Consider the following 12,639-nt stretch of genomic DNA (forward strand, 5'->3'; position numbering starts at 1 on the left):
GGTGCTGGGGTGTCTGTGAGCGCCTGTGTGGTTTTTACAAACACCTGTAAACTTAGCTCAAGTTGCAGGAATATTAATTTTGTGATAGCTGATGACTTTTTCGAATACTTTAGTTTGTCAGTAAGCTGTAAAAATGTAAAAAGCATTTAGTGATTTCTTTTGAAAAGTAAAAACGGAGTCCCGTGCTTTCAGGAACTCTTCAGAATGCTGGCTTGGCCTCCTTGCGTGCTTCAGTGGTGCACGGGACGTGGGGTGTATTTGTCAGGTTGGGGGAGGAGGGGGTGTGATTCTTTCATTACCTGATATAAAGTACCACCATGAAGGGAGATGGAACCCTCAACCCCTTTAGATGTTCTTCACCTAAGGAGATAGAACTGTTACCGAAATTTATTGAAGTTTATCTTCTAAGGTTTTTCCATCTTGTTTTAAAACGTCACGTATTTAAATGCACCCAAGAATCTGGAAATAAGCCAGATGGCCCTATGCATCCCAAATAGTTGTAGCAATTTGAGCTTTTTGTCTCGGGGACTATTGTTAAAGTGAGCTCTCCTGGTCCTTTCTCGGCACCTCTTTATTTTACTTGCAGTTCTAATAAGACTGATTATAGACCAAGAGCAGTTTAGAGATAACTATTTAGAAGGAAAGTTCTCCCTTCAGGCTGATAAGATTGGTATCAGCAAGATATGATATCTAACAAAAAGAGAACAGATTAGGAATGAGAACTTAGAATAGACAAAGAAGCCTGTAGAGGAGCAAAGTTTTCTAAGATTTAGTTGGTTGTGAGAGTAATGTTTTCCGTGACATACTGCTTAACCAAGGGAAAACGGTTATAATGTACTTGATGGTCTCTAAAAATATAAGGTTGTGAGTATGTATATAGAAAACCTATAAAGTAAAAAGTAGATATTTTTATTTTATAATGGAAGAAACTTTACAGTAAAAAATGTCAGGTGTTGAATAGTCCATTATTAGTCCATGCAAGGGTCATATTTCTTTATATAAAAACAGATTCAGCCTATTTTATTTATGCATTTCATTATTGTGGTACATATTTCTAGAATGGAATGTGATTTGAGCTTTTTCTTTTCTTTTAAATATCAGATTTGGGCTTCCAGATTCTAGACGCCATGGTGAGAGCATATGTCTGTCTCCATGTAACACGCTAGCAGCAGTAACAGATGATTTTGGCAGAGTTATTTTATTGGATGTAGCCAGAGGAATTGCAATACGCATGTGGAAAGGTACTTCCTTACAAAACTCCTGACAAAAGAAGCTTAATTTGCTCTTTACCCCAATAATTGAGCAACATCCTTTAGCTTTTGGTTAATAACACAATTTAATCCTTTATGCTTTGTTCTTTGTAATATGAACTTGGATCAGCAACACTTGACCCAATTATCCAGTTGATATCCCTTTAAGTTTGATGAGCTAACTTCTTTATGTACTTTTCAGTTCTGGCTGTCACAGTTTCTGAACTCAGTTTTTTGCCCCTGCTACATTCATTCCACTTCACAAGGCCATGCTTGAGTCAGCGGTTCTTCTCAGACCTAGAAAGCCAGATCTTTCAGACTGAAGGCAGCAAAATACGTCTTTGCTGACTTGATTTCTATATCCATATGCTTGGGTCTGCTCACTTTGTTTCTTGGTAATTATGTCAGTTAGGAATTGTATTTAGCTGCTAATAACAGACCCAAGTACTGGATTGATATGAAATCACTGAGATATCCTCAGGAACCCAGTCTCCTTCCATTAGCTTCCCCACTCAAGGTGATCTCATGGTGCAGATGGCTGCTGGAGCTCAGCCTTCTTATCTGTATCCCACGAAGGAAGAAGAAGCAAGGAAGAACTGCCAACTGAGTCAGTCTGCTTTGAAGATATTTCTTGAAGTCCCTCCAACCTTTTTCTATAGAACATTAGCCAGGAGTTAGTCCCATAGTCTTACCTAACTGTAAGGGAGACTTGAAAATATGAAGGCACATTGTCATCCTGAACAAAATGAATTGTCTTTGACTAAGGAAAAAGTGGAGAAGGCATCGTTGGGAATCATCTGGAATAGTAATGTGAGCACAGGTGGGAAACCACAATCATGGTGCAGTCTGGTCTGCCCCTGACAAAGTGAGGAATAATGGATTCGAGGACATTAAGCTACTTTGGACCAGGCTGAGTCCACTCTCACCTTCTTGCCAGAGAATTCCTGCAGCGTTCGCCTGCCACATGGCCGAGTGTCTTGAAGTAGGTTTCTTCTTGGTGGTCATCTTCTGGAGTAACACCAAGGGTGTGTTCTCAGCAAGGCTGTCCCAGAACGTAGAAGACGTGGGTGTCCCAGCCCGTCCAGATCCACTGTGGCGGTCTCGTCGCTGGCCTTGTCACTTACCTTTTGGCTGCTGGTGCAGTCGGTCCCTCCCTGTGCGGGAGGAGAGGCACCGATTGCCGGTGGGAGGGCCACCCGCGGGAGGACGACCTGCCTGCGGCATCTCACGCAGGCGCCTCCCATCACTCTGTGGCCCGTGCTCTCCCTCCCTCTGACCACCACCAAGGGACTTGAGGAGCAGGAAATCAGTTCGATCTCTTTCTTAAATTTTAATTGGACTTTTATTTTAAGTCTCTACTTGATTACCTCCTCAGAATGTTTTAACGGGAGGGAGTTTCTAAAGGGAGAGAAGGGAACTCATGACACTTCAGTGATAACTGTTTTCTTTTTAAAGAAAAAAGTGATCTGAAGCAAATAGAGCAAAATATTGATTCCATATTTATTATAATTACTATTTTCTGTTTATTTCATAGTTTGGAAATAACAATAGCTTTTCTCAAGTCTCCCCCTGCCCCCAAATCCCATAGTGCTTCAGAAGTCTATTAAACTTAGATTATTAACCAATAGCACCCCTTTTCTCCTCCCAGGGTATCGGGATGCCCAGGTTGGTTGGATCCAAGTTGTAGAAGACCTCCACGAAAGAGCCCCGGAAAAGGTGGACTCCTCCCCCTTTGGAAATACTCAGGGTCCCAGTCGAGTGGCTCAGTTCCTGGTGATCTACGCACCAAGGAGGGGGATTTTGGAGGTGTGGAGCACGCAGCAGGGACCCAGAGTGGGAGCTTTCAACGTGGGGAAGCACTGTAGGTGAGCTGCAAACCTGCATCGTCTGATGACAGAGGAGCCGCATTCAAATAAAGCTTCTATTAAATGCGCTTCTTCAATTGCAACTTATTTGAGACGTGAAATGTTCTTTCTTACGGTTTTTCCTGCAAACATCTAATAACAAAGAAATCTTGAAAAGGCCACGATGTACTACTAAATGAGTTAGCTTTGGTGCTGCCATTTGTCTCGTCCATTACGCTGTGGGGCTCCAGAGGGAAGACCCCTTCAGATGTTAGCTGCGGTGAATGCTTTGTTTGCCATTGCAACACGGGCCTGTGCTCACTGAATGTTCTGGCACAGTGTGACAGGCAGGGCCATGCCGGCCGGGTCCTGCTTCACTTCCGTATCAGTCTGTATTCATTTGCCTTTGATGCTTCTGAATGACCGGTGAGGTTGTGGTCCCAGGCCATAGTGGCGGCACCTTGTGGCATTCTCCTCTCACTCATGTTTTTACCATACTGGTGTGTGATTTCTGTGTATTCACAGGCTTCTGTATCCTGGCTATAAGATAATGGGCTTAAATAACGTCACCAGTCAGAGCTGGCAGCCACAGACGTACCAGATCTGCCTCGTCGATCCCGTGTCTGCAAGTGTGAAAACCGTGACTGTTCCTTTCCATTTGGCGCTGAGGTGAGATTCTGTGTCCGCTCCCTGACGCCCTCTGCCAGCTCGGCCCAGTCCTGCACCTGTGGGTTTTGCTTTGTTTTGTGGTGGTGGTTTTTTGATTAGACTGATACCTTTAAAGTTAAGTAGGAAGAATATAAAGGACAGGACCCAGTTGGGGTGTCTGAATTAGAAGGAAACAGTGACACATTCTGTAAGAACGTGTTGTGCTTATTGTTGTAGTGACAAGAAGAGTGAACGGGCCAAGGACATGCACTTAGTGAAGAAATTAGCAGCCTTGCTGAAAGCAAAGTCTCCCGATCTCGGTGGGTGTCCTGTACTACACACAAGGAGCACGCTCTGTCATTCCTGAAGTCACTGGTGTGACTGAGTGCAGCGCCATTGCGTGGCTGAGCCACGGCAGCTCGTTCCCAGGAGGCTGTCGGGATGTTAGCATCTGTAACAGTATCGCGAGAGAACCAGCATCCTTGAAACTGACGGGGGGTCAAATGTAGGCACTTTTCTTTCAGAGTAAAGTTGACCTGCCATAAAAGTGGAAATTTTACTTTGGTTCATTTTCTCTTTCTAGATTTGGTTGAAACAGAAATAAAGGAATTAATTCTCGATATTAAGTACCCTGCAACCAAAAAGCAGGTGAGCGTATATGTGGACTTGCCTGCTGAGTAGCTATTAACGGTTTCCTGCGAAGAAAATCTTTCTTTTCTTCTTTCTCCTCCAAACAGGACAGGCTGGCCTTTTATGTTTTTATTCATGTTCTTTCTTCCTTTTTGATATTCCCACGCGGGAATTCCTGCGTCCCTTTTCTCCTTTCTTTTTTGAATAAGCTAGTAATACTACCACACAAGCAAGTATATGTGTTCTACACACACACACACATCCATGCATAACACCTGTTCAGATTAAGGAATAATAAAGTAAACCCAGGCGATGACCACCAGCAGCTCCGGGGAGCCCTGCGTGTCTCTCCACAACTGCATCCCCTCCCGTCCCTAAGGTTCCAGTGTTCGGAATTGGGTTTTTCTGTTGCTTTTCTTTAGTTATAGCATTTTTTTTTTTTAATCCTCACCCAAGGACATTTTTGCATTTATCTTCAGATAGAGCAGGAGGGAAAGAGGGAGGAAGAGAGAGAGAGAAACATCGATGTGAGAGAGGTTTGCCACCCACACGACTGCAACCGGGGCCGGGGACAAACTGCAGCCGGGGTACGTGCCCTTAGCGGGAACTGAACCCGGGACTCTCTGCTCCACGGGCTGATGCTCTAACTGCTGAGCCAGACCGGCCAGGGCTTTACTCATAGCACTATTATATGGCTCCTTTCAAACATAATGGATGCATTTTCTGTCTTTTCAACTGAATTGTGTATGAAGCTATGAATTTTATTAAAACTGCTAGAAAACCTAATAGTGAAATTTGTGTATTGTATGTGACACTCAAGGGAGAAAAACCAGATCTGGCTTGGGAAGTAAGTCATCCGCTGGCTTGTGTCATAGTAGACAGAAGATCCAGAGGACATTTCCTAGGGTATTTGCCCCTTTTGGTCACTTTCTTTGTATCCTCCAGGTAGTTGCGTCATTGTAGGCCTCGAGCCACCCGCTAAGCCCATTTCTCCGCCACAAACACAGCTGACATTTGTCTCATGCGCATTCTCAGCCCAACCTTTTAAACTAGCTTCATTGCCCTGTCGGTGTGGCTCAGTGGTTGAGTGTCCACCCTGCACCAAGAGGTCGCTTGTTCGATTTCTGGTCAGGGCACATGCCCAGGGTGTGGGCCTGATCCCCAGTGGGGGGCGTGCAGGAGGCGGCCAATCGATGTTCTCTCTCATCGATGTTTCTATCTCTCTCTCCCTCTCCCTTCCTCTTTCTCTAAAAGTCAATAAAGAAAATAATAAAAATAAAAGATACGGAGAATGGAGTTGATTAAAAAAATAGCCTCATCAATAAAAATCAAACTTAATGTGCTAATGTGAAATGATAGGTGTGGACTTGAACTGCCGTGTCTCGTCCACGGGTGATTCTGATGGTTGCTTCTCGAGGCACGAAGAGATATTTTGGAGCTGGTGATGGAGGCTCCTCAGTTTCTCCCAGGGGGAAGGAAGGGGCAGGTGGGGTGAGGTGGGGAGCACATATAGGTAGACTGGCTGAAGATTCAACCAGCCGTGCCATGTGCAGTAATTCACTTGTCTGCTTTTGTTATTTACATAACAATAACAGCCTCTACTTTTCATTCATACATAGTATAGACTTATTCAAACTCATCTTGTTAGTGAATAGCTTTATGTCTGTCTTTGTTTTGTTCTGGCTGTTCTGTTAAACATCAGTCACTTTTGGTTGTTTCACTCAGTCTGGACTTTTTGCCATTATACCATATTTGGCATGACATGAAATTGATTACATGTTACTTATGATGCAGCTTTAGTTCACAGGTATGTATACTATCTTATAAATGGAGCTTCCCATCGAAACTTGGTGTAGTGAAAGTGGAGGCGTAAATGTCACATGTAAACAGAGTCGTTGCCTTCTGATTGCTGGAGCTGCTCCATGTCTGTCTTCTAGGCTCTGGAAAGCCTTCTGGCAAGTGGACGGCTACCTTTCTCCTGCCTCAGAAACATCACTCAGACTCTCACGGACACTCTGAGAAACCAAGGTAATGATTATACTGATGGTGGTTATGGTCTCACTTCATTTTATTACTGATTGTGGAAAGCTCTTTTATGAGACTGCCCTGTTACTTTAATGTGGAAATAATGTAAGATGAAAGGGAACGTTAGGACTTGGGCGCTTCTTTATTCCTTGTTCATTGTATGAGTTGCTGTTCATCTGAGCTCTCTGGATACATTGACTCTGTTTCTTACTGTAAATATTTGTTTTTAATCCGTCCACTGTGAGGGAAGATATCGGTATAGGATGATGAAGTGATTATTCTGATATAGTTGTAGCATATTTGAAAGCCTTGGGCATGAGGAGGAAGTTGGCCGTGTTATTTTTTATTTAACTTTATGGGAGGAGGGAGATTTTTGAGATGGGACATTCTTTAATGTCATTTTGACCAAGATAATGATAAAAAGTACTTCTGATTTCTGATTTGATGAATGTTCTGCTCATGTATGGAGTCCGTGTTTTCTCATCCCTTCCCTCGTAAACAGTTAGACTTCCAGTCACAGACTCAGATTCAGTAATTAGTTCTGAGTTTTCCAGTTGTTTTACTGTTCAGAATTTACTGTCTGAAAAAGAATTACATCTCTAACTATGGGGTTGTAACCCCATACTCTGTCCAGCTGGGCTATAAAATTCAATTTATTCTGATTTCCTAACTCAATTAAATTGTAGTGTAGAGGGTACTGACTTCATCTAGTGACTTTTTGCTTTTGACGTTTATGATATAAAGCCAGCTTCATGTTAATTATATTTAAGCCAACTTAAAGCGACTTAAGAAACAAATTATAATATACCCTCTAAGGACTTGAGGCATCCTAATTTTAAGGGTCTTTTTTTTTTTTTATCCTCACCCGAGGACATTTTTCCATTTTTTGTTCAGGTAGAGTGGGAGGGAGAGAGAGGAACAGAGAGAGAGAGAGAAACATCGACGTGAAAGGGACACATCGAGTGGCTGCCACCCGCACGACCGACCAGGGCCGGGGACAAACTGCAACCGAGGTGCCCTTAGCGGGAACTGAACCCGGGTCTCTCTGGACCGCAGGCCGACGCTCTAACCGCTGAGCCAAACCAGCCAGGGCAAGAGTCTTTTTTTAACACACATATAAAGCTGACTTTTGGTAAACAGTAGACTTCTTTGATGCATAGAACTTGTTAGAACTCTCTCTTTTTAAAAGCACTGTACACTTATAAAACCCCCATCCCACAGAACTTTAACGAAATATCAACATTTATTAAATCAACAGTTACCTTGCACCAGACCAAGAGTAAACACTGTTATTGGAGTTTTATAAAATCATCACTGTCTTTCAAGTTCTGTCCATAAACGAAAGTCTTAAAAAATGTCAAGTATTTAGAGTTCTAAGTTTTATCAGGCTGTAACAACTTGGAGAATGTGCCAGGTTAGTGCATCCTAAGGAAGAGTTCTTGGGGGTTTTCAGTGTCTGCCTTTTTAAAGAATAAATACTTGTTTTACATATATATATTTAATTCATCATACATGGATGCAGCATATAGTATTTTCCCAGTATTCATGGTGAAAGAAAACCTGATTGATAGAGAGTATTACGTGGAATTCCACTTTTGGTCTCTTTGCCAACCTTTCTTGAGGAGACATCTGGCACCATCCAGTTTCTGGTTGTGTTTTACCTTTGACCACGGCAGCAAGACGAGCCAGGCAGCTTTGACTCTGTCTGTCTGCATGTGTGAGCCTGACAGGCAGCCTGTGAGTTATGGGCCGAGAGGACATTTTCAAAGCTGTTTCCAGATCATTTACTTAAATTTGAGTATTAGACCAAGATTTTTCTTTTTTCTTTTTCTACTTCTACTCTTAGAGCACCTTATTTCATTAAAAAATTTAGATATTTTGCTGTGATTGAAAAATTCTTTGTCTTATTAATCTGCTATAGTTAAGCACCACGGTATTGAATAAAATAGGACAACAGGGAATTATGTAATAGTAAGAGAGTTAATGAAGAAAAGCCTTTTATGAATCTGTTAAATACATCTCTTTAATGTGTTTTCTCCTCCTGCCTGTTAGAGATTGAGTCTGTTGACGAAGGGTTGCTGCAGTTCTGCACCAGTAAACTGAAATTGCTCCATCTCTATGAGTCTGTCAGTCGGTTGAACTCCCTTGATTTCCACCCAGACACACCATTCTCGGACCACGTGCGTAATCCCCTGACCCATCATCCAGAATGACCTTGCTGATAACTGTCAGTTTTTAAAATTGATAGCAAAGAAGTAGAAAAGTGAGCATTTTTATAAAGCATAAAAGTGCATTTTCTTTACAAGGCGTCCTGCTGGCTCTCTGTGCCTTGCTGCTAACTTTATACTATTTATGCTAGAAAATGAAATGTTATAGTTAATCCATTTACACAACACTAGAAGCATCTAGTTTTTCTCAACTCATCTTTTAAGGTTACTTCTTGTAATACAACTTCTGGACGTTCGCCAGTTAGCATACAGTCAGTTTACTGCAGTAGCAAAACTCGAATTTCCTTTAAAGAATAAACAAATGATTCTGCCAGGCAGGTGGGACCACGTTTTCTGTGTTGTTGTTACAAGCTCACACAGCTCATCTGTTCTGTACACGTAATGGAATGCACTTTCCAAAGGTCCTATATCTCACATCCAAGTATTGAAAATGATTATGGTAAATGTTCTGTGCTTTTATTCTGTAAGACATATAAAAGTGACAGCGCCTGTCAGTCTTTACTACAGCGCAGTGTTGTTCATTTCTGAGGAGTGTGTCCACAATTCTTACTTTTCACACAGAGAGAGAAAGTTTCTTTGATGGGGACTACAGAAAGCGTACCCTCTCTTCCCCTCAGCTTACTGAGTGACCATGGCCGGTTGTCCTAAAGCAAAGTGGTTATTAAAGTGGGTTAGTGACATCAGCCACCAGTAGTGCTATAAAGAAAATTATCTGCTGCTTCTGAGAGTGAGTGGAAGCGGCTCATTTTAAATATGCATGCATGAATAACAATTTCTTAAACATGAAATTTAGAGGAGATTTTCTGACCGTGATGGAATCAACCTCCTCATTCTGACATCTTTTTCATCTTTGGGATTAGAGACGGATTTTACAAAGCATTTGAACAGTAATCTATTTATAATATTCTGTGATCGCCATTGTACATGACAGCCATTTTTCAGGATCTTTTCTTTTGCTGGCCACTTCACCAATAATGTAGAATTATTTCAAGCAGTAGGAAGGCTCAGGTTGATTAAGTTATGTCTACAGGATTGCGTAAGCATTATATAGATTCTTTGGTGCCTAATTTTTTCATAAGATCTCAACTATCTGTCTCACCCCCTGCCAGAGAAAGTTAAATAGATGGCTTCAGTAATCCCCTGCAGAATTTATTTCTACTTGATAGCCCAACATAACGTGCAAAGATAAAAGAACTACAGAATTTAAAAATCAGTTTTCAGATTCTTTTTCTATGTTTAAAGCACTTTTAAAGAATTAAAACCATATTTGCCGTAGACTTGTTTAGCTCCTTTACAAAGCATGCAGTGAGCTTCTAGGCTGAGTGGCTAATTTTTCTCTGGGACAGAATTCACGTAAGCTGGTAGATAAACTCAGCATAGCATTGAACTGCTGGTCCGCATTTGGCTGGTTTGTAAAAACAACAGCCTTAGTAAGTAAATAAAGAAAAAAATGAAACTGCTCTTGTGCAGGGATGCAGCTTTAGTCATGCGGCATGGGGGAAGAAAGATTGCTGGCTATGGCAAATTAGCCATAATCTCTCTCTCTCTCTCTCTCTCGAGAGAGAGAGAGAGAGTGAGTGTGTGTGTGCGCTTCTCCATCATTTAGGAAAGTAATGGTATCGGGAGCTGTTTCTGCACGTAGGACATGTAAAAGTAGCTGGAAAGGCCGGCGGGCTGCATCCAGGACTGTCAGCCTCTGTGTCCCCGAGAGCCGCAGGGAGAATTTATGTGTAGAAACCGTGAGACTTGTTGCCAATGTCCTTATTTTACAGTGCTTATGCTGCTTAATAAATGAGCATTCAATTTCATACTGAGTTTATCTCCTCAGAATCACAAGAGTGGCAGTTGATAACCTTGTTAATTTTTTTTCTGATCACACAGTAACATGTTTATTAAAATGTGAACCTTTTAGAAAATATAATCTCAGGAAACTTTTTTAGGATGGTACTCTCCGTTGACTGTGTTTAAATGGCCTCCTCACGAATGTGCGAGCCAGGTTTTCAGCTGAGCGCACTGCAGCGGTCACTGCTTCCGAATCCGTCTGGGGCTCATGGTCTAGCCTGTCATTCCAGCTGGTGGGGCTGACACACAGGGCAGGCGCATACAGAGACGTGGTCTAGTCCGAACTCTTCTCCTGTTTTTAAGGACTTGGCTGCATTGCTAAGGCTTGACGAAGAGGAGCTCGTCAAGCTCCAGGCACTGCTGGGGAAGTACAGACAAGAGAACAGCAGGACCGCTGTCCGGTTCTCTGACGAGCAGGACGGTGTGCTGCCGGTGAGCACGTTCCTGGAGTGCTTGGAGCACGAGAAGGGTGTGGTCAGCACGAAGCAGCTAGGCGACGAGGAGTGCGTGGCCTTAGGTAGGTAGGACAGCGGGCTGTCGGAACCCGGCCCCCGCGGAGGAAGGCCTGGGACGAGCTTACAGCATCTCAAAGACCCGGTTCATTCTGAGCTTAAAGTACCCAGAGAACTCCACATGTATATGTCGGCTAGCTGAAGCTGCTCCGGATGCTTGGCGCTGCCATGGAAACGGTGGCAGTGTGCCAGGGAGCATGCGCAGGGGGCGCTGTTAGCCGGGACGATGTGCTGCCAAGCAAATCGAACCAGCATCTCTCCGCTCCTGCTGTGTTGCTCTTCGGGGGGTTTAGATTGCAGTTTAGGAAGACTGTCCAGGTGGCAAGTAGTCACTGGTCAATGCATGTCTTTCCTGTTCACTAGGCAGTTTCTTCTTTTGGAAGTGTTTGCGTGGAGAAAGCCCCACGGAGGACGTGTGTCACACTTTGGAGGCGGCAGGACTCAGCCCTCAGCTGCTGTTGGTAAGGAGTCTCGGTGCTGGGAGCTGCGCCCCTTTGCTCACGTCATCGGGACCACCCATCTTTTTCTTCTTCTTTTTACCATTGTCTAAAGCATATCATAGCGTACGTGAAAACCTTCTAAAAGTGGTCAAAGAAATTTATAGTCCCCATAATTTAGTTAATTAATAGTATTTTCTGCTTCTCCTTCCCTGTAGATTGTGACAGCATAGTCCATGGTTGGCCTAGAACAAATTAGAACCAGACACGCATGCATGCCGTCACAGGGACCGCAGTCACCAGTAAACACGTTTGCATTAGAACGAACAAAGCTCAAGGGAACTTGGCTCCCAGCACACAGAACATCTGACCTTCCCTAATTGAGAACTTGTGTGAGCTGTCTCCATGCTGTAGGACATGCAGACAGAAGAACCGTCCCAGGGCCCAGCACACACAACATCTGACCTTCCCTAACTGAGAACATGTGTGAGCTGTCTCCATGCTGTAGGACATGCAGACAGAAGAACCATCCCAGGGACCAGCACAGCACTGAACCTGCAGTAAAACTGCAGCCCAGGGGCCTACTCTCTGATACGGCAGGTCCTCGAAATACACCCTCTTGTTCAGTGTCACGTTGTCAGAACACTGAGGAGGTGCTGAAGGAACTTAACTCCCATGTGTATGAGTTGGTTCGCTGCGAGCACAGACCGTCGATGACGTTGAATGAGGCCTTCCTCCAGTGCCTCCTTAGCCGAGGCCCCAGCAGCGCTTAAACCAGGGGGGGATGGAGGTGGGATGTGGGTCTCTGGCAGGTGGCAGGGACGCTCTTAGGCAGACAGGGTACCGTTCTGCCCTCACGTCACATGATGTCCCCGCCAGGTGTTCATTTCCCAGAAAGACCAACTCACTTGTACACACTCAAGAGTTCGTTGAAGTGAAATACTGTTTAGACTGAAAGGGCTTTAAATTTGATTTCAGTCTCTGCTCCTGAGCGTCTGGCTTTCTAAGGAAAAGGACATTCTGGAGAAGCCGCAGTCTGTCCACTGTCTTCACACGGTGCTGTCTCTCCTGAGCAGGACGAGAGGTAAAGTGCCGGGCCGGGACCCGGACTTGCACCCGGCAGGACGGGCTGCTCGGCTTCTGCTCTCACAGAGCCCGGCAGGGCCGGTGGTTTCTCCTAAGGAGGCCACGACAGTCCGCAGAGTTTCACCCTAGACTCGGGT

The 12,639-nt window shown here is 44.0% G+C and overlaps 1 protein-coding gene across 1 annotated transcript in view; it reads left to right on the forward strand.

Moving 5' to 3' along the window:
* RAB3GAP2 (RAB3 GTPase activating non-catalytic protein subunit 2) overlaps positions 1-12,639 on the forward strand; it is a 53,764-nt gene that overhangs the window by 23,712 nt on the left and 17,413 nt on the right. Inside the window, exons 13-22 of the mRNA XM_036277740.1 lie at positions 1,102-1,241; positions 2,899-3,115; positions 3,620-3,763; positions 3,980-4,062; positions 4,326-4,390; positions 6,310-6,400; positions 8,450-8,577; positions 10,771-10,984; positions 11,343-11,440; positions 12,395-12,500. Of these exons, the coding sequence (XP_036133633.1) occupies positions 1,102-1,241; positions 2,899-3,115; positions 3,620-3,763; positions 3,980-4,062; positions 4,326-4,390; positions 6,310-6,400; positions 8,450-8,577; positions 10,771-10,984; positions 11,343-11,440; positions 12,395-12,500 (1,286 nt within the window). The remainder of the gene's footprint in view (positions 1-1,101; positions 1,242-2,898; positions 3,116-3,619; positions 3,764-3,979; positions 4,063-4,325; positions 4,391-6,309; positions 6,401-8,449; positions 8,578-10,770; positions 10,985-11,342; positions 11,441-12,394; positions 12,501-12,639) is intronic.

The sequence above is a fragment of the Molossus molossus genome, unplaced genomic scaffold, assembly GCF_014108415.1.
Source record: "Molossus molossus isolate mMolMol1 unplaced genomic scaffold, mMolMol1.p scaffold_m16_p_23, whole genome shotgun sequence".
NCBI classification, from domain to species: domain Eukaryota; kingdom Metazoa; phylum Chordata; class Mammalia; order Chiroptera; family Molossidae; genus Molossus; species Molossus molossus.